The sequence below is a fragment of the Epinephelus moara genome, chromosome 5 (assembly GCF_006386435.1).
Source record: "Epinephelus moara isolate mb chromosome 5, YSFRI_EMoa_1.0, whole genome shotgun sequence".
Classification (NCBI taxonomy): Eukaryota; Metazoa; Chordata; class Actinopteri; order Perciformes; family Serranidae; genus Epinephelus; species Epinephelus moara.
The window spans coordinates 16,563,480-16,588,281 of record NC_065510.1 but is presented as its reverse complement, the minus strand read 5'-3'; the positions used below and the strand labels follow the sequence as shown (position 1 = coordinate 16,588,281).

General features: G+C 40.8%; 1 protein-coding gene across 1 annotated transcript in view; it reads right to left on the bottom strand.

The window, feature by feature from the left end:
* Positions 1-24,802, bottom strand: part of ctnna2 (catenin (cadherin-associated protein), alpha 2) — a 512,716-nt gene that overhangs the window by 464,554 nt on the left and 23,360 nt on the right. The window contains exon 2 of the mRNA XM_050043846.1: positions 7,132-7,238. Coding sequence (XP_049899803.1) covers positions 7,132-7,233 — 102 coding nt within the window. The 5' untranslated portion in view covers positions 7,234-7,238. The remainder of the gene's footprint in view (positions 1-7,131; positions 7,239-24,802) is intronic.

Sequence of the window (24,802 nt, the reverse complement as noted above, 5' to 3'; positions counted from 1 at the left end):
ACTTCCATGTTTCAGATGATACGTCATGTTTGTAGTCGACCAATAGCTACTTCCATGTTTCAGATGATACGTCATGTTTGTAGTCGACCAATGATAGGCAGATGCTACAAGATAGTCAGACGCTAGTTTTCTCTTGGGACACAGTGTCATTTTGTTTCACTCAGGAGCGGCTGCTGAGTCAAATGGGAAAACTGGTAAAATTCAGTATACTGGTCTGCTGTTTGGTTTAATATTAAACCAGTCTGAAAATCTTCACACCAGCCCAACTCTACCACAACAGTGTCTTGCAAAGTTAAATCCTCAATGTTAATGTCCAAAGTTCATTTCAAAGTCTTATAATAATATAAACATACAGGAAGACCTCAAGAGCCGACACTGCATGAGAGCATCCACTGCCTGCCTGTGAGTGAAGCTAGTTAAAGCAAAAGTTTCCCCAGCGCCAAAGTTCTGTCATCATTTTTGTGGTTATATCAAAGCATTTCCACTTTTATAACCATGTTTACCATTATGGCCAACTGGTTCCTGTTCAGTGCCCCCACATTTCCATACCAACATACATAAAGTCTCCACTGTAGTAAATGAAAACAGCCCAACTTCTAGTACCTGTTTTTTTCCCCACCTGCCTCTCAAGGCTACCTCGCTATAATTCTTTCAAAATATATTGCTACCGCCTGCAGTATAAAAATGTTTACTATATCAGAGGCATGCTGCCTTCATACGCTGTGATAAAGTAAGCCCCTCAGTGTTATTAGCTATGGACTTGGCCAGTACTCCGGCAGGGGTGAGAGAGGTTTGGTCATGATAAATGAGCCTGCTATCTCAAGCAATGTCAGGGCGAGCCTGTTTGTCTATCCTCCTGAGGCAACCTTTTATTCCATCCAAAAACACTGAATCATCCAAATTGACAGGAAAAACAATCACAGTGTCTCGTTCATATCCGAAAATGCTCCACACTTCCAATGCAATCGCAGTAAAGATGAACTACTATAGCTGGCTGTTGTGCTTATTCCCATAGGTGTGCAGCGAATGCGTTTTGCCGCAATATCATCTTTGTTGCAGAATTTTACGGTTACTGTGCCGCGGAGTAGATGATGAATCATTTTTAATCCTGATATCCATCAATTCAGAGAGGTAACAGTCAGGTGGAGGGAGAGAATAAAGTTACAGATCATTTATTTAAAAGTAGTTATATAAGACGAATACCACAACATTTCTCGGTGGAAATCTCAGTCGGCAAACTGCCTGCAAAACTCCACTAGATCATGGAGCTGAAAGGATAAGATGTATATTATTTCTAGACCTGTCTGACAAAAGACCTGCATCTGAATTCTTTCTCTTTTGGCTAAATCAATAAGCATTGTGTTGGGAGTTCACACACTCCGAATGAAGCTGTCTGAAAAGATCCAGGGATCACTGCTGCAAAAACAGCGAAATGGGTTCCAATAAACAGAAATTAAGATGTCAAAAGGAAGAAGCGTCATTCTGGAAATGAAAACAGTTTGGTAGTCAGACACATAATTTGCTGTAAGGGCAGTTGGGCATCGCTATAGAAAGGAATTAATGATGATCACTATGTGTCAAGAGAGGAAGCTCATCAGCCTTTCTAACATTAAGCAATTACCTACCTGTCACTTTAATGACCACTCATGAGAGCAAACACAGGATGTGGCTGACAGACTGAGCACAATGCGCATCTGAATGGAAACTAACTGGGTTTGATTTTATATACTGCCTAAAATTAGAGTATATATTTTATAAGAGTTTATTCATATATTCGATGCCAGTGCTATTCAAACTAGGATGATGATGCTAATTGAAAAGATGCATGTCTGGGTTTTCTTCCAAGCAAACAGTAATGGTGGTTCACTGGAAGTTTTTATGTAATCCAATTACAGCAAATAAGCCCAAAACCCATAAAGTTATACAGGCAGGGATGAGGAGACGGATGGCCGGCAATAACTCAAGCTCAGAAATCCTATAAAATGAATAAGGAGGGAAACACATTCTCGACGTCTGCTCTGATTCAGCCATCTCTTGATGTGCTCTTATTGGTATTTTGGTGATTTGCCATGAACTCAACTTTGTCTGGGCACAAAATGAGCTGTTTCAGGAAATATCGAGCAATCAAAAAAAATCAAGCAAGCAAGTCTGGTGCAATTATGGCTTCGAGGCAGCACTGTCTCCGAGAAAAGAAACTTTAAAACAACTCATTTGAAACAGCAAATACTTTTTTTTCCTGCACACATTAAGTTTGCTATTACCATGACAAGGAAATGTTGATAATTAACAAACCTAGTCCACTGCACAAATGCTGATACTGAATGTTTCACTAAAATGTTCACTGACAATGTATTTAATTTGTTGTCTGCTTAAATAGGCAATCTTTGTGATACATCATCCACTCAAAGAGACAGCAGCATATTCTTTTTTTATTGTTACCTTTTCTGTTAACATGTAACTGAAATCAATATCTTTACCTTAATCAAAGTACTTTTGTTGGCTAAACCTAAGACAGGAGTCTGGACACAAACCTGGTATTCAAGTATCACAGTCCTGCAATTTATATCCACCATCCACTCTGACCACCTGCCTGCAAAGTCAGCGTGGTACACGAACATAGCGTTTTATAACTCAAAGAAATGTTGTCTCTGAACAAAATAAAGGCAGCGATTATGCTCTCACCACAATGTTATTATAAAAACAATTTAAAACTATACAAATGTAATTTCTAGGGGATAAGGTTGCTCCTTGATGGTCAGGATTTGCAAAGGATGTTACATGTCATCACCAAACGCTGCCATGTTCTGTGCTTTTTTCAGTGGATACGACATGTGATGCATGTCTGCACAGATCCTATTCGAAGGGTGAACAGCTCTTTCACTCAAACTATGTTTGATATAATGATCATCATCATCCCCAAAGCCTGCATCTCTGTGGTATAACAGATTTGTCAGTGTCACCAACAAAAGCAAAAAGAAAATTCAGTGAGAGGCTTGGACTTCAGTCATATGATCCAAACCTTAGTAAGTCACAGGATTCACAACTGACCTTTCCCTAAGCCCCGCCCCTATGTCATGGCCCCACAAGCTGTCGGAGTAAGCATGGAGCCCACACTGTAACTAACTACACTCCCTGAAGAAACTTTTGGAAAAGTGAAACAGTGATTCCAGAGAGAAGCAGACAGAGGGGTCTACAGTCTGTGTTTGAAGGATATATCCAGGATGTCAAACTGACTCAGCAGCAACAACAGGTTAAAAAGACAAAGATAGTTAGAAGCTAAAGCCGAACTATAGGCTACAGATCACAGTGTAAAAGTGAACCACCACATCACTGCTGATCGCCACAGAGGACAATGAATAGAAAGGGAAACTTCACTGATATTGAACCAGCTGTGTGGCATCGCAGTGTGTGCAGATGAATGGCGTTTGGCTTCGCCCCCGTGCCGCTGCCAGCACCTGGACCTCCACCGCTGGACAGGCAGGTTATAATCATTAAAAAGCAAAAGCAGCATGTGTATACATTCAGTAGGCTATACCTTCAGTAGCTTGGCGAGTTGGCGAGTCTGCATCCAGGGGTGTGACTTAGTGAAGGGTCAATTTCAACATGACTTGACGATATCAAAAAGAGCTGCAACTCATCTTGGACTTCACACAAACGATTAGTACTTTTACTTAGAGCTGTATGACTCAAAAGACATGGAGCATGGGCTATGCTGCGGAAAGCCTGCAAACACATTATATTTCACAAGAATGAGATCAATTCCTGTTTATGTTTGCACTGCAAGAATTTGCATTGTTGAGTTCAGCATTTTCACCTCTTATTTCGAAAACAGCACACATCTCATTTCATGTATAACTGCACAACAGCTTTTTGTATTTTGTTGTTTACTGAGGTGTCTCAGCTATCCACGTATTACAGTGGGATATGTTTGAAAAAAACAAATTATGCAGCATTCATGTGTTGCTCTATTTCTGTGTTTCTGCCTGTATTAGACAGGACAGATCCAGAGTGAAAGAGAGAAAGAGAGGAGGGACGACATGCAGCAAAGGGCCTCAGGTTGGAATCCATGGCTGCTGCGACAAGGAGAAAGCCTTTGTAAATAGGGAGTCCGCTCTCCTAGGTGAGCTAGTGGGTGCCCCGACGTGTTACTCTATTTGATAAACTTCTACCAACTATTCTGTTCTGTTGGTCCTTAAATTTCATTTGGTGTTACTTGTTTAGGACTGTGGGCTTTGGTGTGGAGAACTGAGACTTCCTTGTGAGTTAAAAAATGATTACTTAGTCTCACTTCTGCGTCAAATAGAGTGGTTACGAAACGAGTGGGAATATGAGGAGTTTTGTGTGTAAGATCAGATAAACGGAGGCACTATAATAATCCATTGTCTCCAAAAGAAAACAAACATAAAAAGTTGACAATGGGAGATAAAACGGCTGTGTATTGCTGCTGTAACAGGTAAAGCTGGCAAAAAAGTCTACAATCAATACTCACAATACATTCTCTAGGGGACCGAGGAGTAAACAGGCTGTGTTCTGAGTCCGAGGCTGGGTGTAAATCTAGCCTTTCCACATCTAATAACCACCACTGTCAGTGGGACAGCCATTACCTGCAATGAAGCAGCTTTATGAAGACATCCTGAAGAAACAGGAGAGTTGCCAGGGATGTCTTCCTCGAATAAATAGGTACAGTCCCACCTGGATGCTGCGCTCATTTTGTGACTACTGTGAGTAAGTCTGCTTGATTTTGTAGTGGGGTTTCTAAAAACCTCAGGAAAGCTGCAGTGTTGTCTGTCTGTTCATATATTACCATGCAAATAGTTTATTTATTTCCCAAAGCGTACCAAAGGTTTTTAGATTTCTGAATGTGCCTGTTTTCCTGCAGTGTCATTCAGGTGGACCTTCTTTTCTTCTCATTTCAACACAGTATTATAATGAAGTTGAAACTAGAGGCCATCTTGTGATGGGATCACTGCAGCCACAATACAGTGCTGCGTGACTAATGTGGGACAGGGATGCAAAGTGGAGGGAAAATGCTCCCTTCCCTACTTTCTACCCCCCTAGTTCCAGTGCCTTTGCCTCTACCACACCCATCTTCAACCTGGGCCTTCATTGTGATCTTAACTAACACACCTGTTGAGTTTCGTGAGACAGGGGGTCAAGTGAGAAGGGGGGAAACTGCCCCTTCCCTAATTCCTTCCTTCCTACTTCTGGTCCCAACTCAACTCCCCAATCTCAACTCCCAACCTGTGAAGTTCCATGACTGCATCTTGAACAGTTGCAATGCTATCGTATCGACAAAATCTGTCCACAGACACACAGACACATTAACACCTGGCAAAATACTGTGAAAGTAAACTGTGATCTGTGATAGTTCCCACCACAATAGGTGTCAACAGGACCACACTTTGCCATGATGACACACACAGACTCAAAAACTGAAAGAATACCAGCCGTGACGCATTGTTGTGGCTGGTAAAGATTTAACATCGCTTGGGATAGGTTTAATTATCACCGTAAAGAGCATATCGTATTTAATTTTTGACAAAGTTGGGCTTTATATTCAGTAACTGCCGCAGTGTAGTGCAGCTGATGGTACATTCAGGTGCTGGTGAGAACATTAATCAATTTAAAAACCAAAGCTGTGCTTTGGAAGATGTACATACTGCTTTGTCCATGACTGACCATAATCCCAGACCTCATAAACATTTTACACATGCTCTGAGTCAGGTGAAGACTCTTTCATAAACGCCTAACCCTGAAGAAGCTACTTACAATGTTTTCTTTTTTTCTTTTTACTCTAATAATATGACTGTATTCTGCACTAGGATTCAGAAAGATTCAGGCCAGGTACCAGATACACATCTGAACCTGAACCTCAAACCATACATTATCTGTATCTGCTATCTTCAACTTATCCTACTCAAAGTCACGGCAGGGTCAAGAGGCAAGGTACATCCTGGCCACGTTGCCAGACTATTACAAGGCCGACACATATAACCTCAGTCCACCAACATTAGCATGTGTCATGCGGGTGTTTTAAACACAGGGAAACCCGTTAAAATAAAGCGACAGACTGATTTCCTGTTGTGTACCAAAGATGTATACACAGCTCTGCAGTAGACAAGTATGCCTTTTTGGGGTACCAAGTTCGATGTTAGTCGAAGGTTAGTAAACAGTACAAAGCAGCAAGGAAGCCAGTGAAAATTTAATGGTGGTTAATTCATTTTTTTAATATCTTATTCACTCAGTTTCACTCCCAAACTCGGTGCAGACTAAATTTGGGACGAATCTTGGGCTGGGAAGGACGGAATTTTGTGACTGGTGGTCACTGCATCAAACTGGCAAAGGCGCTAAAAATAGCACGTCCTCCTAGGGGTCGTATTTCAGTCACTGTCAGCCAAGGAGTGAATGACAGTTGTGACCTTTACCATCAAATTCAAAAGCCAGATGTTCAAGCTACAGAGACAGACAACAATTCACCCTCACATTCAGCACCTATAGGTAATTTCAAGTAACCTAACCTGCATGTCTTTGGACTTTGGGAAGAAGCCACAGAGTCCCAAAAAACCCCATACTGACATGAGAAGAATAACCAAACTGCAAGGGCCCCAGCCGGCTGGAGAGTTCGATCCCAGAACCCTCCTGCTGTGTGCTAACCACTGCATCGCCGCGCCACGCTGCCCTGAATCTGAACCTGCAAAATCTAAACAACATCCAACCCTAGACAGACTTAGTCACATAAGCCAGGGTGACCAAAGTCATGTGCAGCAATCTGTTCAGCTAAAGAAGCCAAACAAAGTCAGTGGCGATGAGCCAAAGTCTTTGGCAGGGACCCAGTAGAGTTTAACATCTTTGTAACAAGTGATCCAGCAAAAGTGCGACCAGAACGTAATCCATTTTACTGTCACTGTGAACTATAACAAGTGTCTTGTGTTCAGAGGTCCGTCACAACTGACATCATCAGACTTGAGAGGACTTATTGCTTATGAACAAACCTTTAAGAGTATCAGATAATATATACTTGGATGTCTCGTCTAGTGTTACTTTGTATATCAAAAGACGTCAACCCATTTGAGAAGAACTCGGCTCCAGTTATCTTTCAAACTTCAATGCATCACATGAGCTAACAAGTACCTGTGTGACCAGGGGCTCCAGGAGCCTCTCCACAGTCAGGGTGCGGATTTCAAGACTCTTGGGGTCCCATTTCAACAGGATGGGGGAGGTGGCGGTCGTCATGGTCTCTGTTGGGAGGAAAGCAGATCAATGGTTAGAAAATGTTTCGTTGTGAAAAGCTTCTGGCTCGATAAAACATATAAGCTCTGTGACAGTTCACATTGCACATTACATATGCCCAAGAGAACAGTGTGGCTGGAGGTGTTCACAAAGTTTGTTCAGCTGTGTAATGGCTCTTGACAACAAAAGCTGTTATTGAATGTAAGTCTGCAGGAATAGGTGTTCCTCGAAAGCTGACAAGTTGATAAGACAGCACATACTGCAGATAACAAGTGGTTTAGAATGGGTTGGGTTTTTATAGATGGCCGAAGCCTTCTAGGGCAGCACTGTGTTGTAGAACTCTTCCATAGGCAGTAGTTGTGTCCCAAATGTGCAGTCTCGCTAACCAACTGTACTGTATGTTTTCTCAAATGCACCGATTCACCAGCAGGAATATGTCCAGGTCAGCTCTCCTGAGTTTCCTACTGCACGCTACAGGCACTTCTGTAAAGAGGAGCTGTAAGATGACCAGGAAAGATCATTTAGGATGTTCACCTTTTAATACCTCCGGTCTTCCGTATGTCAACTCTATGTTCTTTACACAGAACCCAAATATTACGCAGTGAAAAAGTGACAGATTTTTTTTTTCCTTTTTCAGAACAAAGTCCATTTTTCTGAGCTTTGCACCGGGAATAAAGGAATCAACCAATCACATTGTGCATAAATGGAGCGACGCCTGCAAGATAGTTCAGGCAGTCAACTCGAGCTGCACTGATTCATACACACATGTCATACATCACTCCCCATATGTCATCCACGAAACACACCCTCCCAATCTGGCGGTGTATTTAAGCTGCAAAATCTTCCCAGTTCTCTCTTTGCCTTGTCAGTGCCGCTGCTGCCCTGCATCAGTGCTGCTGCTCGCTCTTTCAGCCCCACATCCACCCCAGCATCCACCTGCAGGCTCCGGCTAAAGGTGGGAAATATTTAATCATCACTCCCCAGTATCTCATGTAAAAATATATCCGCAGGGAGCGATGAGGCCGAAGTCTAGACGCCAAACTCTGACTATGTTCTGCTGTTGAAATTAACATTTAAACGTGAGTTGTCTGACTGAACGGACGTCGCGTCATAACATCGCAACAGTGATGCCCGGCCCCGGATAAGCGGATGAAAATGGATGGATGGAAGTATTTCATATTATCGTGTAGTTTTTTCATCACACCCCTGATATGTAAAGGCCTTTAGACACAATGTTATCAGCAGTCACTATGCAATAGTATTGACGGTTTTATAGGCACGTACAGGTACACACTTAGTGGGTGTGATGACATTAAGGAGTATGCACCCTTATGGGGTGCCAGTGCTTGGGCCTAACAGCCTACGAATGACTCATCATAAATTTCAGGCTATATCGAGGCCCAGCATATGAGGCAAAGTGTCAACATGAAATATCCATTTTAAAACTGTGTTGTCCCAAATTTGGCCATGGGATAAACACGATAAACCACTCTGTGGCTGTAAAAATAGTGCACTCTGGCAATCCCATCTGTCTCAGAAGGTAAATAGCCTTTGTGTCATAAGTTTTTTTTCAATAACCACATAACCTGTATTGAAATGGACTACCTGACGTCAAAAATCACATTTAACCAATCATTATTTTATTATGAGGTTTGTGCCAATGCTCAACCCTCACAGACATCTCAGCAATTCCACAAAATACAATGAAGCCCAGACAGAAACTACTGGCTCGACAACAAGGTTTTTTGTGGACATCCAGTTTCTGTTAACGGTCAGCAAATCTCGGCGCTGCACATCAAATAAAACGAAGCACAGTCAACAATTCCCGAAAACCACAAATTAACAACCGGTCTTTAACCTTTAATTTTCTATAATTAACTTTCTTAATTAACTCCACCATTGCAATGTATCTCTCCAAAGCTGAAACTTATTGGGTGCAGCTACAGTAAATTCAGCCTGATGTCATTCAGTGGACTTTTGGCATACACTTAGCCACATTGCTGATTTACTTTAAGTCATTCAGGTGCAAATATTGCATTGTGCTGTAGTGTTTTACTATGGGAGTGTCCAAATTAGGGGAACAGTAAAGGAGGCAAAAGCAAAGATTAACAGGAGAAAAGTTGGAGATAAAATTAGCCTGAAGTTCAACTCATTCAGCTAATCTGACAATCGTCTTAAGGGCCACATCTCTGTGCTGTAGAAAACAGCGAAACCACAAGTCACATAAGTGAAATGATGCACTCCTGAGATGCCGCTCAGCTCCGCAATATGTGTCTCAATTGTACAGTCCTTTTGACAATCTGCTCTTTAACTTGGAATATTTTCTCATTACACTTTTTAAAACCCTTAAGCTCAATGGGGTTATATTAGGTGAGTGTGAGGACTGAACAGCTGGCATGGGGGTAGCAGTCTGTTTTACTGTGGGGATGTGTTTCTACAGTAAGCAATTTCAGAATGAGCCAGCTGGGACTGGCTCAGTCTACTGCCAATGTCAATGAGGCAGAAGGGAATAAAGAATGTGAATAAGAATGACAGATCTGGGCCAGAGGCCTCTAATACGACACACAGTGGGTTAAAGATGGATGAACAGGAGGAAATCTGGCAACCTGGCACTATTGATGAAACCACAAACCAGACATTATAGTTCTCTCAGAAAAGCACGGACCTTTAGATTCAAAAACATGTCATGCTTTCACTTATGCTGGTGCCATTACATTTTTGTCCCCGCAAGGAAATCTGGACAGGGACAATGAATCAGGCTTTGTGCGTCCGTCAATTTATCAATCTATCATGCGCGGCCGTTTGACAGAACCTGAGGGAATGATGCATATAATTTCTCTGTTCTGACATTTTCAAAATTACACATACTAGGGTGGAGCGGAGTGTTGAATACAGCATTACAGTCTTAATTTACTTGTGGTGAAAACTGAAAACTTGCACAATGGAGCTAGAAAACATTCACCCATTGCAAGTTGTGAATCAACAAGCTTATATTAGTGCTACAACTGCTGAATGTGGGGCAAAACATATTTACAAAGAAAAGTATGCAAAAAAATTCTTTTCCTTACAGCTGATTTCACATTTGCTGATGAAATGTGAAAGTTGTGGCCTCTTTCCAAAAAAACAAGATGCACTCTGTGAGCCAGTGTGTGTACAATTTATGTCGAGTTTCTCAGAGAAAATGACATTTTTTGTCATTTTGGAACTTATTGTTGCCATTTCACAATAGACTGCATCATTTTGCTGCTCAGAAAGACCAGAAAAGTTGTGAGTCTTCCTCTATGGTAGCAGTCTTGGTGAAGTCAGTTTCAGGTACCTTACTTTAGCAGCCAGCTGGTTAGGTAGTAACTGGGAATAAATGGTGCCTAAGACAGCAGCTCTTTTTGAAGTTCAGTTTGGCAGCTTTCCTTTATGATACTAAAGGTTTCCCTGAAGAGATGGTACACAGAGTGAAAATAGGCAGAAGGGATACAAATTCTCCGGGCAGAGGAACATGCCACTGATGAAAAAACGGCAGCACCGTAAGGCGGTTTGTGAAGATATTTGAAGCAAATGATAAGCTGCAGTGGGTGTGTGTCAGTTATAACTAAACCGTAAATGTTTGAAGCTTGAAACAAACTGTTACTGCCTGCACTAATTCAAAAGGCACTGTGGTTGGGAAAAACATAACTGTATCATGCAAATAATGCCTCTTGTCATTGATTAAAATTGTTATTAAAAGACCTGAAAATACCATGCTGCAGTTAGTCGATTTATTCTCACCAGCCACTTTATTAGGTGTAATTGGTCAAGCTCGTTAGTGCAAATAGCTAATCAGCCAATCAGCCAATCACGTGGCAACAACTCAGTGCATTTAGGCATGTAGACATGGTCAACTGAAGTTCAAACTGAGCATCAGAATGAGGAAGAAAGGTGATTTAAGTGACTTTGAACACGGCATGGTTGTTGGTGCCAGACAGGCTGGTCTGAGTATTTCAGAAACTGCTGATCTACTGGGATTTTCACGCACAACCATCTCTAAGGTTTACAGAGGAAGGTCCAAAAAAGAGAAATTATTAAATAACCACTTGTTACAGACCATCTCTGGGCCAACAACACATCAAACTTTGAAGCAGATGGGCTACAGCAGCAGAAGACCACACCTGGTGCCACCTCTTTCAGCTAAGCACATGAATCTGAGGCTACAATTCACACAGGCTCACCAAAACTGGACAATAAAATATTGGAAAAACGTTGCCTGGTCTGATGAGTCATGATTTCTGCTGCCACATTCAGATGGTAGGATCAGAATTTGGTGTAAACAACATGAAAGCATGGATCCATCCTGCCTTGTATCAACGGTTCAGGCTGCTGGTGGTGTAATGGTGTGGGGGATATTTTCTTGGCACACTTTGGGCCCCTTAGTACCAACTGAGCATGGTTTAAACACCACAGCCTACCTGAGTATTGTTGCTGACCGTGTCCATCCCTTTATGACCACAGTGTACCCATCTTCTGATGGCTACTTCCAGCAGGATAACGCACCATGTCACAAAGCTCAAATCATCTCAAACTGGTTTCTTGAACATGACAATGAGTTCACTGTACTCCAATGGCCTCCACAGTCACCAGATCTCAATCCAATAGAGCACCTTTGGGATGTGGCGGAACGGGAGATTAACATCATGGATGAGCAGCCGACAAATCTGCAGCAACTGTGTGATGCTATCATGTCAATACGGACCAAAATCTCTGAGGAATGTTTCCAGCAACTTGTTGAATCTGTGCCATGAAGAGTTAAGGCAATTCTGAAGGCTAAAGGGGTCCAACACGGTACCAGCAAGGTGTACCTTACAAAGTGGCCAGCGAGTGTATTTATCTAGTTGATCAGAAAAAAAATGAAGCCTCAATTATTTTGATAACTGATCTTTATGCCACTTTCATGGTAAAAATTCTAAATGCTTTTGGGTGCCTAAAATTAAGAATTTGCCTCTTTTCCCAGTTTAATATTATTGTAAACTAAATGTATTTACTGTTGGTCGAACAAAACAATTCTTTTGGCACCATCATGCTAATAATGCTTCTCTATAATGATGGTCTGGCATAGGAGTGTCCAACATGCAGCCCATGGCTAGAACTGGCCCACCAAAGGGTCAAATCCAGCCCACTGGATGACTCTGTACATCTAATATTGATGCACTTGTGAAGGCTAAGAGGTGCAAGGTTTCAGGAGCAAGTCAAACACTGGGTAGCCTTCATGTAGGATGCAGCTTCAGAGGCTTCTCCACCCTGACCAGAATACAAGTAAATACTGTGAATAATATGAACTTAGAAGTATAGATGGATTGAATTGTATGGACTTAGGGGTGAGGGGTTTGGATAGTATATGTTTGTATTTGGTCACCTTTTATCATTTCTAATATAATATTTGCTACCTTGTTGAGGGTTTGTGACTGAATGTGTTTGTTTTATTTTTCCTTTACTTGTGCTTTCTTTATTCATTTTGCTTAGTGCGTTGTTAGTTATTAACAACTTGGTTACATGTCACAATGGTATCTCACATCTTGGAAAAAATAAAGTTAAAAATGGCATTGGCAAAAGGCAATATCATTGTTCTGTAAAAACTTACAAATCATGTCAAGAGAGGGTAAAGTTTGAAAGTTTAGTGTGCCTTATAGCTCATTCCAAACTTGCGGAGCATAAAAGGAAAAGCCAGATTTACCCAGTTCTGTTCAGGTAGCTGGGACCATGAGGAGATTTTTTTTTTCTGATGACCTAGTGTTACAGCTACTGGAGTAGAATTTTGATCTGATTCAAATACAAATGCTATCATCATTACAAAGAAGGCTCAACTGAAAGATAGCAGACTGAAAGCAGAGCATGCATTTCACAGTGCACAATACTATTATATCACTGCCAGTGGCGGTGAATGTTCTGGTGACTGGTGATGTAGTTTATTGTTGGTGGAGATCTCTGTAAATGTCACGACCCTGTCAATGAATGCTCTTCACACTTGCATATCATAATTGTAAAAATGCGAGATATTTGGTTACTCTGCATAACTTCAATGCCATGTGCAGTGCATTTGTAATGAGGCCACACTACAAAAAAACTCTAAATCTTCAAAACCCTGCAACAACATGGTTTCTGATAAAGCAGGATAAAAGCAGGGAAGCAAAGAAAGACTCAGTCAAAGATGTTTCTACATGAGGGAGTCTCTCAGGAGGCCAGAGCGAGAACAGCTGAGAGACTGTCATCTGTCAAAGAGACTGTCATTTATAATGTCATTATTCAGCGCATTCAGCTGCACTGTTTAACAACAAATGTGGTGATACAGAACGATAGATGGGGAAACATTTCTGGGATACATTTGAAAAGAATGTCTTCCATGTATCATTGAATGGTACAGTACGTCCACCTTGTAAATAACTCGCCTAGTGGTTCAATGGAATAGTTTAAGTTACTCTTAAACAAACAAATAAGCTACAAGTTTAAGAGAAGTGTATCAAACACTGACACACTATGTTGTGGACTCTTATGTGTATTTGATATTAGACTGTAAGCTTGTCCTGGTAAAAAAGAACAAAAAAGAAACTACACAAAAAACGTTTTGGTTGTTTCTGAATGCAAACTGAGATAGATTCTTCTTGGCATATGATATTTTTCTAACCAAATTCATGTTGGTTGAGTAAAAAAATACCTTTTTGCTCAAAATTGGCAGAAGTTGTCTACTTGTATTTGAAGGTTTGGTTCTGCAGAACTCTCTGGCTCCTCCCTGACAAACTAGGGAAGTCGCTGAGGTCTAATATGCATGCTGTTATAGCAAGACAGATAAGCCCAGGTGAAAAAATGCAACCCTGTGTCATTCCTAACTCATCAAATACCAACACTTGGTCAGTGGCCCTCGGCGTCAGTTACTGACGCACCAAGGAACTCTTTAGTGGCAGTATGAAACACAGTGGGTAGAGGCGTTTTTGATGCCCAGGGCAACTGCCCAGAGCAAGAAATTCCACATAGGTGGAATGGGAGATGGATGGGTCAAACAAACTCCGGACTTTCCGTCGGGAGAACAGTGTTCCTGTCTTATGTGAAACCAAAAGTCAATCAATTTATTTCAACAACATATTGTGCTAGTATATGTGGCATACTACACAGGTGACATATCACATTACGTACATGATTTATGTCACCAAAACGTTAGATTACATCAGCAACAAACATCTTTTAAGTCAAACCATGTTTTTTTTTTCCAAACCTAAGCACGTGCTTTTATTGCCGAAACCTAGGGAAGTAAACCTAAAAACAAAGAATATTTTACCAGTGTTTGAAGTTTACTTTGAAAGAGACATACCTATTTAACAAGCTGAAACTGTGCCTTTCCTGTGAAAACGGAAGATTAATTTGAAAAGACGCAATGCACTGAAGGAGCGTAAATCTACATGCTGTTCCTGAGCATCGAAAACTGACGCTGGTGAGGTACCTAGAGCAGAGCTGCACGAATTTTATGAGATGGGAGTGAGAATGTGTTGAAAAATGATGGCGTACATGAACAAAATTTGTTTATCAGTGGCAGTGAACAGAACACATGGGCCTACCAATAATCGGTGCTGTATTTAGAGTTAAAAACCATACTTTGGGAGCATCCAATAGCGCACCTGGTACGGCAGGCGCCCCATGTACAAAAGGCTATGTCCTTGCCGCAGCTGCTGCAGGTTCAATTCCAACCCTGGAATCCAAACCTGTATCTGTCCTTTCCACAAAAGGCAAAAAGTCTCAAAAAATATCTTTAAAAAACACACACAGGAAAGCCCTGTTGTAGTCGAGCTGTAAGCCGAACAACACCAGTAGCTGTAAAGCTCCACCAGACTTCCTGTCTTTCCAGCAGAGAAACGGAGAGTGACAGTAGCTTCTCATGGCCATTAGCTCTGACCACCAGCTCTACATCAATGTCCGTGCTACACTGAGCGTGGGCAGTCAGTCTTTCCCATGTCCTCTAACCCCCTACTTAGCCATGAGACACCTTCTGCAGTCATTCAAGCACAATTTGAGGGTGTAGTTAAAGTTCACTTTAACTGTTAAACCATAACATTTTGCTTACATATATAAGGTCAACTAGGTGCAGCTGCCTTAAGTGCAAGGTGTCTGCCCAGGCTGAGCGCACCCCCGAATACTAAGACTCTTCAGATCTGCTGAGGGCGCCATATCTTTCATTCACTTTTGCCCAAAGGTGACAAATCAACACAACCAGACTGTGAGCTGATACTTTATTGAGCAGGAAGCATTATGTCCAACAGCTCTGATGAGTTGGCCTCGCGTTCTTAACAGACAATACTGGAAAAAGTAAAAGCACATCCGCAAGACTAAGATAAGGAAAGACTTCCCAGTAATCTGACACAAATCCATTATCACCATCCTATACAGCGATGCACTATAGAGTAGTGAAACAGGGGTAAACAAGCATAGTGGCAAGGTGTTCAGATTACTTGTGTGTTCGGTTATCTTCCTTCCTCCACATTCCCCCCACAATCTCAGTGATCTGAAGTCTGTCCTTTATACAAATTCCAAGGTATTCCCACACCACAGCGTGAGCCTGTTTCTGAGGAGGGATAAAATCTCTCCCTCTCAGATCTGTTTTGTTCAACAAACATGTTTTTGGTGAAGAGCATGAGTCAGATTTCAGTTGTTGTAATTTGTGAGATGTCCCGCCATCTGCTGCGTACAAATGTGTGTATGTGTGTAAGTGACTGACGAACGATCAGAGCAAAACAAGACGGAGAGGAATAGAATATGATTCATTTACTGTGAGAAAAATAAAAATTCAAACACAGATAAGGCAAGTTTAGAGCATTTTTTAAAAAGCAACGGTGTGTGTTTTGTTGAGAAAATATATGTTTTATGCATGTACATGTACTGTGTGTTCATAAATGTATCTATGCCTACTTTTACAGTGTACAGATACAAGCAAGCAACCCTTATATTCTGAATTAATCTAAGATTCCCTTCTGCCCCAGGACAGGCTTTTGGGAAAGGATGGTGAAGTTTCAGACGGTTTAGAATAACACAATATGCAGGGAGGAAAATGGGCCATCTGCTAGTTTTTAAGATTTATTCTGAAGCCCGGCACAAGCACTCGCATAAATATTCTAGTCCTCTCCACTAGACACTGATATATAGACAAACATTCAAGCAGTTTTGAAATAAAGTGAGAAAAAGGAAAACTTGAGTCTAGCAATAACTCTTTCTGGCTGGTTGCGCTCATGGCTTCTGCATATTACCAAACTAATTACACACAATCAGTGCTCATAATGAACGCAGTGCAAACCTAACACAGTGTGGACTCATTTTACACTGTGGTTACTGTAACAATGTGCATCACTACATTACGTTGAGGAATGTTACTCATCTGATTCAGACCTTATTCGACAACATAGTTACCTGCGGCCTCAAAAGTTACCTTGGACTTAAATTCTGCGACTTAAATCACCAATTGCTGCTGTTGTGCTATTTGTTTCAGTGCATGCTGGAAGGCAGTGTTGTCACTGCTCAATTCATCTCTAGCCCACAGATACGGCTCCTGCTGAGTTTGGCAAGGAACGCTCGCCAAATTGAAGCTTTGTTGTTCATTAGGTTTTTGTTTTGTGTGTTGGTGTAAATAATACTTCTGTTGTCTCTGTTCATTAATCATTTCTGCTCATTCGAGATGTGTTGGTGAACTTTTCTCTATTTACTGTTAATAGAATAAATGAAAAAAAAGTGGGATCAATGCCATGTTAAACAATAAAAACTGCAAGACAAAAAATAGTATAATTGTGTAGAACAGTGGTTTTCAAACAAAATCTCAAGGTGCACCTGTATCTGTGCACAATAGACTATAACGTATGTTATCACTCTTATCATGACATGTTTGTTTTTATTTGCTAATATCAAATAACAATTGACAACCAGCTTTTACTCGTGAAATATTTATTACCACAAAGATTCAAGAATTAATTCTAAACTTTTTAAAATACCATGAAAGCACCAATAACACATCCATTTAAACGGGAAATAATAATAATTGATAATGTTAATAATCTTAATTAATTAATTAATAATAATGTTATAATTCCCTTAACAAATAGGTTTCCTGTGATTGCTTTTTTAAATTAAATTAAATTACATTTTTAGGGAGAGTTTGCCTCTTCATTAGGAAATGGGTACACACAACATACTGAAGTAAAATTAAATTAAAAATCCATTTATAACCTTTGGTATAGGCCCAGTTGAATATTGCAATAATAATGTGTGGTTATCAAAAAATCCAACAGCACACCTAGATTTGCAACATTTGAGAACCACTGGTGACGAATAAATAATCATATCTCACTGCTTTACGTCCTCAATACTTGCAAAAACTGTCATGTCATGTAACTGACAAAAAACCCCCATAAAACTTCATCAAGGACAATACTCGCAAACCCCTAAACCACCATCACCACCGCTGACGTCACCAACGACATCAATGAATTCACCAAGTCTGTGGTGGATTAAATTTGTAAAACAACAGAAGCAACTGTACCAAAATTACAGTTAAATCACTCCACAACCAAAAACGGATTTGAAACGGATTACCAGAACCATCCGGGCTGCCATAAACACACACACTGCAGCCAGTCTGAAAACATGGACAATTATAAAGAGGCAGCCTACGATGTAAGAAGAGGCAAAAAAAGAACAAGTTGAAGAAGCTGACAGGATTGCATTCACTGGAGTTGTACCTTGTGTAATTCCATGTGACAAATAAATGATCAATTAATCAACTGCAAATTGATTTACAGGCTCTGTGTCTGTACATACAATTCAAAAAAAGGTAAGGACAGTCTGGCATGATGACGACACTATGATAGTATGATATCAGACCTTATCCAGTAAAGCGTAACCATCATAAGACAAGAGCAACTAAAATATGCATATAAAATAAAAACAGCTTGATGAAGGCCATGATTTTAATGCGCATCTGAATTCTTGCTTGCAAAAGCATTGTAATGGGATAACCACACAGATGGGCAGCCCAGATGCTGAGTGGTTAGCACTGCAGGTTTTTGTGAAACCTCCACATCCCGCCCTCGTTTTAGTGGCTTCACTTCACTTGCTTCAGTTTTGCCCCACAGCCTACAGCCATATACTGTTGGTTAGGTTAATTAGAGACTCTAAATTGGCAATCTTATGGTGCTTTCTCTCACACCTGTAGTTTGATTCATTTAGTCCTGACCAAGGGGGGGAAAATGACACACTGATGCACTTAAGTTTTTGTCCGGTTCCTGTTCACACTGACTTATTAAATGAACCAAGAGGAGACAGACTGACAGGTAACTGGTTGACTGGACACTGGTATAATGATGATATAATAGCATAATAATACATCCTTTCAAAGGGTAATGAATTTTTATTCCATCCTTTTTTAATTCAATGACAGTAAATTGTGTCTCAGCATATTTTTTCCTGTTCATTTGGCTGAGGCGCTGTGAAAAAAACACTTAGGCACTGGTCCAAGTCATATAAGGGTAGAGAAAACCCTGCTGGTGACATTATTATGTTAACAAACACACATATAAACACAGGGCACAATTGGACATGTGGACATGATCGTTTTTCCTAACCTTAAGAAGTCAATAACTTAAGTATTTTGACAGGGCTAATGTGTGCATCATCAGGACCCACGTGGGGAAATTGAATTCTGGTGACTTTCTGGAGCACTTTAATGCTTCTGATGTGCATTACTAGTATTATTGGACTACAAATCAAACACACGCTATATTAAATGAATAATAGGTGGACAAAGGATGAAAAGGAGGCATCTTGTACAGTAATGATTCAGGCCTTCAAGTATAAAGTACACAGAGTCGAGTACGTGGCAGTTTTAACAGCTTTTAAGTCAAGGAAAATGGCTGTACTGATGTGGATGTTACCACGGTTGCCAAAGCATTAGCATAAATTATATAAAGCCTTTGTAAATATCAAGTATAAGATCTCAGATTTCATGATTTCACAAAATTCCACAATTAGGGATGCACGATAATATCAGCACACCATCCATATTTGCTGATATTGGCTCTAAAATAAATTTCAGAATCCGCTAACATCCATCCATCCATTTTCATCCGCTTATCCAGGGCCGGGTCGCGGGGCAGCAGGCCAAGCACCCCAGACATCCCTCTCCCCAGCAACCTTTTCAGCTCTTCCTGGGGGACCCCGAGGTGTTCCCAGGCCAGACAAGATATGTAATCCCTCCAGCATGTTCTGGGTCTGCCCCGGTGCCTCCTACCAGTTGGACATGCCAGGAACACCTCCAACGGGAGGTTCCCAGGAGGCATCCTGATCAGATGCTCGGACCACCTCAACTGACCTCTTCCGATGCAAAGGAGCAGCTGCTCTACTCCGAGCTCCCTTCGGATGCTACTTACTCTATCTCTAGGGTTGAGCCAAGCCACCCCAGTCACTACCCTGAGCTCATGATCATAGGTGAGGGTTGGACCAGTAAATCAAAAGTTTGCCTTTGGCTCAGCTCCCTCTTCACCATAACGGTCCAGTGCCGTGGAGTCTACAGAAGAGACTTGATGGTCACTAAAATTAGCTGGTGAAAAAGTGACTATATCGGCATCAGTTATCGGCCAAATAAGTTGTTATATATCGGCATATCGGATATCAGCAAAAAAAAAAATCTAATATTGTGCATCCTTACCATGAATGGATTTATGAGTAGTTTTTGAAACCATGCTAAAATCACATATCTGCTATCATAAAATCCTGGTGGTGGGTTAATTTGCCTTCACAGCATAAACAAACCGCACCAGAGTTTGCTTGGAAGCAGACCGAGACCAACCTTCAGGCATTCTTGATTTGGTTGTTTGGTCTACACCAGGGTCCAAATGAACCTAAGTTTATTTGGTTAGTTGTGAAAGCACCCTTAATACACCCTTAATTTGATTTGATTGATTTGATTTGGATCTCTTTTAGCCATTGGCTAATCTTCCAAGACTATCAACCATCACCCTTAATAGTTGTGAATATGTGAGTCTATCGTAGCTCTCCAACAAACTTTGGCACATTTACCTTGAATTTGGATTAGCAAACAAACAAACTGAACACTGAAGCAAAATACAAAAGTAGACATAAATTAGCAAAACAATAACCTAAGTGCTGACAAACCACAGAACCTTCTGTGTAGAAACACACAATTCTCTCAGTGTATCACATTTCTGGCTTCACACACCTTTTCCTGAATTAGCAACTTTAAAGCTGCATTGCTGATCTGCCCCCTCTAACCTAATACTGGTGTTGAATTTTGCACAGCTGTGATGGAGCATGTAAGCAAGTCACTGCTAGAGTTGAGAAGGGAAAGATATTAACAAACTTTTTAATGTATAATTCTTATTGCTGTGATTGCTTTCGCTGACTTTGATTCTGCTTCTTCAAAACTCTCTTTTCATCTAATTTTAGCCAAATATCCATTACAAGAATTAAACTGTGAATGTGGGCAAGAGAAAGTGAGTCAGAGCTGAAAAGACGAGGGTTTGTGTGCACAGAAGCTGAAAGCACCAGGACAAGCATTTAACATCCTGTCACTGCTGACTGAATGACATGTTTTATTATCAGAATGCGGGGGGTGGCAACAATGTAGGGGTGGTAACAATGGCATCTGTAGCGAGCTCGCCACATGCTGCCATTTCCTGTAAGTCAGCTCATTTGTCACCTAATGTAGGGTCTTCTTGATACTGTTTGTTTTTTATTGCCCATTAAACAATATTATTACCTCAGGTTCTGCTTGTGTCAGCTCTTCTCTGAAATAATGCTGATGACATGGCAGAGAGACAACTGCTAACGGATGTAAAGTAATTACCTCAGTCGACCAGGTGTTAACTGAGCTGTGTGTGTGTGTGTGTGTGTGTGTGTGTGTGTGTGTGTGTGTGTGGGTTCAGAATGCATGTTGTGTGTTTGTGTGGACGGGGGCGACCAGGGTGGGATTTACATGTGCTTTGGAGACCTTGTAATTGTTCATTAAAGGGGAGCTGTGCTCATTTAAAAAATTCATATATGTTATTCCTCTGGTCTAAGAAAGCTCAAAAAATATTAGTAAACATGAACATGTCTCTGCCAAATCTAAAAACTAGAGTGCTAAAACGTGTGATGTCACAGAGTATAAAGTCTGGAGCTGCTCCATAGACAATTAATCAGGAAAGATGTTGTGGATGACACTGAGAGCACCCGGGGAATGTTTTGAGTGTTTGAGTTCATTTTCTATTTTAGAACTGAGAACACTACAATACAATAAAGATCCATTGGACATTAAAAAGAAAAAACACATTCTGCAGGTACACAAAATCAAGCTCCCATTCAATGTCTATGGAGCAGCTCCAGAATACATACCCTATGACATCAAAAATTGGAAATTTATACCCTTTTCCAACCAAAATTAGTGTGTGTATGCAGGTTTTTAGACGCCGGAAAACCTGGTTAAATTTAGGTGATAAGACTGCTGTCCTAGTTCCAGGCTGTTCTCACATACTGCGCGCAAGTAATGCACTGTAATTTATACTTATCCCACCTACTTTTGAAAAGTTGCAATCACGTGACCAATGCGCTGACAGGAGTAAACAAGGGAAGAGTCACAATCGGTCCCATAAGGAGGCAGGTTGGGGTGGTGGATGTGTCACAAAAACCTGGACTTTCCCCCGGGACTTCCCTCGGGAGTTGCGTGTTCCGAACCATTTCAACTTTGAGTGAAGTACGAGTTATTTGAAGGTACATCCTCACCATGTTTCTTTTCTAAAACCTAACCCCAGTAACTTTACTTGCTTAAACCCAACCTACTAAGTTTGTAAACATTAATTTTATAATTGTACCTTAAGGATGCAACGTCATTCATGAGGCGTTAATTCCCAGGATATCATACAAACAGTTCTATGAGTATAAGATGGTTATGTCCAACTTTACGGACAGGGCCGAAAACAGGGTAGTAAAGAGTACAAAGCAGCATGGAGGCCAGTGAAAATGTTTTCATTATTACTTCTTAATATCTAATAACTTATTCAGTCTCTCTTTCAAACTTGGTGCCAACTAACTCTGAACGACATTCAAGCACTACTTGCCGTGCCGGCAAAGGGGCTAAAATTAGTGCATCGATCCAGGTGCTGTATTCCCATCACTGCCGAACGAAGCCAATTGGAGCTGGAGCTGATAAAGATCCGTGACTACTGCAGAGTCATGTGTCCCAAGAGTGAATGCCGATTGTAACCTTTCCCATTAAATACAAAAGGTGGATATTGGCAGGTGTTACTGGATTTTTTTGTGCGGTTTCTGGCTTTGAGAGAGTGTAGCTCATGTCCACAAACATTGATTGAACTTTGCTAGACCATAGAAATAGCTTATTGGAATTCTTAACTTAGGTGATGTTACCCTTTAAGACTAATCACACCACTGGACTTCTGCACTGTATCCTTCTAAGTTACCAGAGAAGTAAGACATAAAAGGCATTAGCCAAAAAAAGCCTCTCCCATTAGCTACATCCAATATGAACATCCTGAAACTGAACACTAGATTTTGATGCTGATATCTTAAACTGAGGATTTTGTTTAAAAAGTGGCCGAGCCAAATTCAACTGCACCAACGACAAGCTGTAGATAAGGCCTCTGACAGTCTATTAAGATGTCCATTCAGACTACAGAGAACACCACCCACTCATGGATTTAATCTTGTCAGGTACAGATTAATTTACTTAGTGACACTTTAATTAATGTAAAATCAAATGATACACCCTGCACACCTGAGGGACAAAAAATCAAGCACCATTAAACCACACGAATGCTCTGACAGTAGGAAATGAAGAACAGACGACTTCCTAGGAAGGTCTGTTTCTACACTGCAGCTAGAGAAAAGTTATGGCTATGGTTGAGTGGTACAGTAGGGTTAACTTTTTGGCACACGCTGCACCCTTGTGTGAACTCTGCTGAGTGCAAATCCAAAATCTCCTAGTGAAAGAAGGAGAAGGGCTTTTTAAGACCACAAGGAACCTTTCTGCCTGGAACCAGTGATCCAGAAGCTGGATTAGAGTCTGCCTGCCATGAATATTGAAAAATAAAAGACATCTAAGAAGTCTAAATCTACAATCGAAACATTTATTCCCCACAGAGTGATTCAGATGATAACAATATAACAAAATTTCCGATTGTATTTCAGCTCTTATCATTCATTGAATGTGAAAATGATTGTGACTGATGGTCTGAATGGAGGTAAATAAAACAATCTCACAGCCCTCTGTTGTTCTTCCTCAGTGTTTAAGATACCTCACTAAAAAAAGCTACGGCAGAATGATCAGTGCATCTCAACAAATCAGGTAAACACAGCGCTGGCATTCAAGACAGAATCTGCTGACTCAGAGCTGTGTTTGTGTGTCTGTATTGATTGAGCACCTGTCATAAAGCCTGCGGTCTATTGGCAATACCAAAGAAAACAGATGGCAATGACGAGTACTATTCAACACTGTTGGCCCGACTAACACAAACAGAAAGCCCCTGCTGTTATCGCCACGTGCGGTGCCTCTGGTTTTGATGTTGTTGCTGCACTACTGCTCTCAGTTATACATTAAACATGATTACTGACTGCTTGATTGTTAGAAAAATATCATTAGTCATACTACCTGCCTTTAACTGATTTTTGCCATGAGTATGTTGTATTCATTTCAAACATTTCACGCTGTGGTGTCTTCAATCGTGTTTAAATTAACTGGGACAGTATATATGTACAAATAAAATATGTACATTCAATTATGTAAAGACTGAAGAAAACACCCTTGGTGTAATTTCACATCCAGCAAGACATTCTCACTCCAACCTCGTCACATTTCGACGTTTGGTCATGGACTTTCCACGTCTGGGTGCGTTGGTTATTGATGTTCTGGGATGCTGTGTTAACTTCAGCCTGTTATGTGCATTGTCTTCTTTCAAAATACACAGGAATTCAAAGGAAATGTACAGTTTGCATACAGTCTCTTTCAAAATAAACTTTGTCGGTACAACACTGTGAATTGATGTTGTTTTCCTTCAACAAGACACAGTTATGTTTAGCCAACACACACACGGTTGATTTCGGCAACAAAAGTATGTGGTTTTAGAAAAAAACAACAGGGTTTGGCTTTACAATCTTATAGGAAGTGAACACTTGTCTCCCTGGTGAAAGTCCGTGGTTACCCGCTGCCTTAACTTTTGTTTTTGTCCTGCTGTTTCCCCCTGACGTCGATGGGCGCTAGGGCTGCCACGATTAGTCGACTAATCGATGACTAATCGACTATTAAAATAATCGGTGACTATTTTAGTAGTTGACTAATCAGTTTGAGTAATTTTTCATAGAAAAGTAGTATAAAAGTACCCCAAAATACTCTTACTGCAGCTTCTTACGTTCAGATATTGGCAGCTTTACACGCTCTCCCATGACAGTGAACTAAAACCCTTTGTTGTGAGTATGAAACAAGACATTAGATGACGTAATTTTGGGGTTTGGGCGAGACAGACCGACATTTTTCAACATTGTAACACATTTTTTGATGAAATGATTAGTC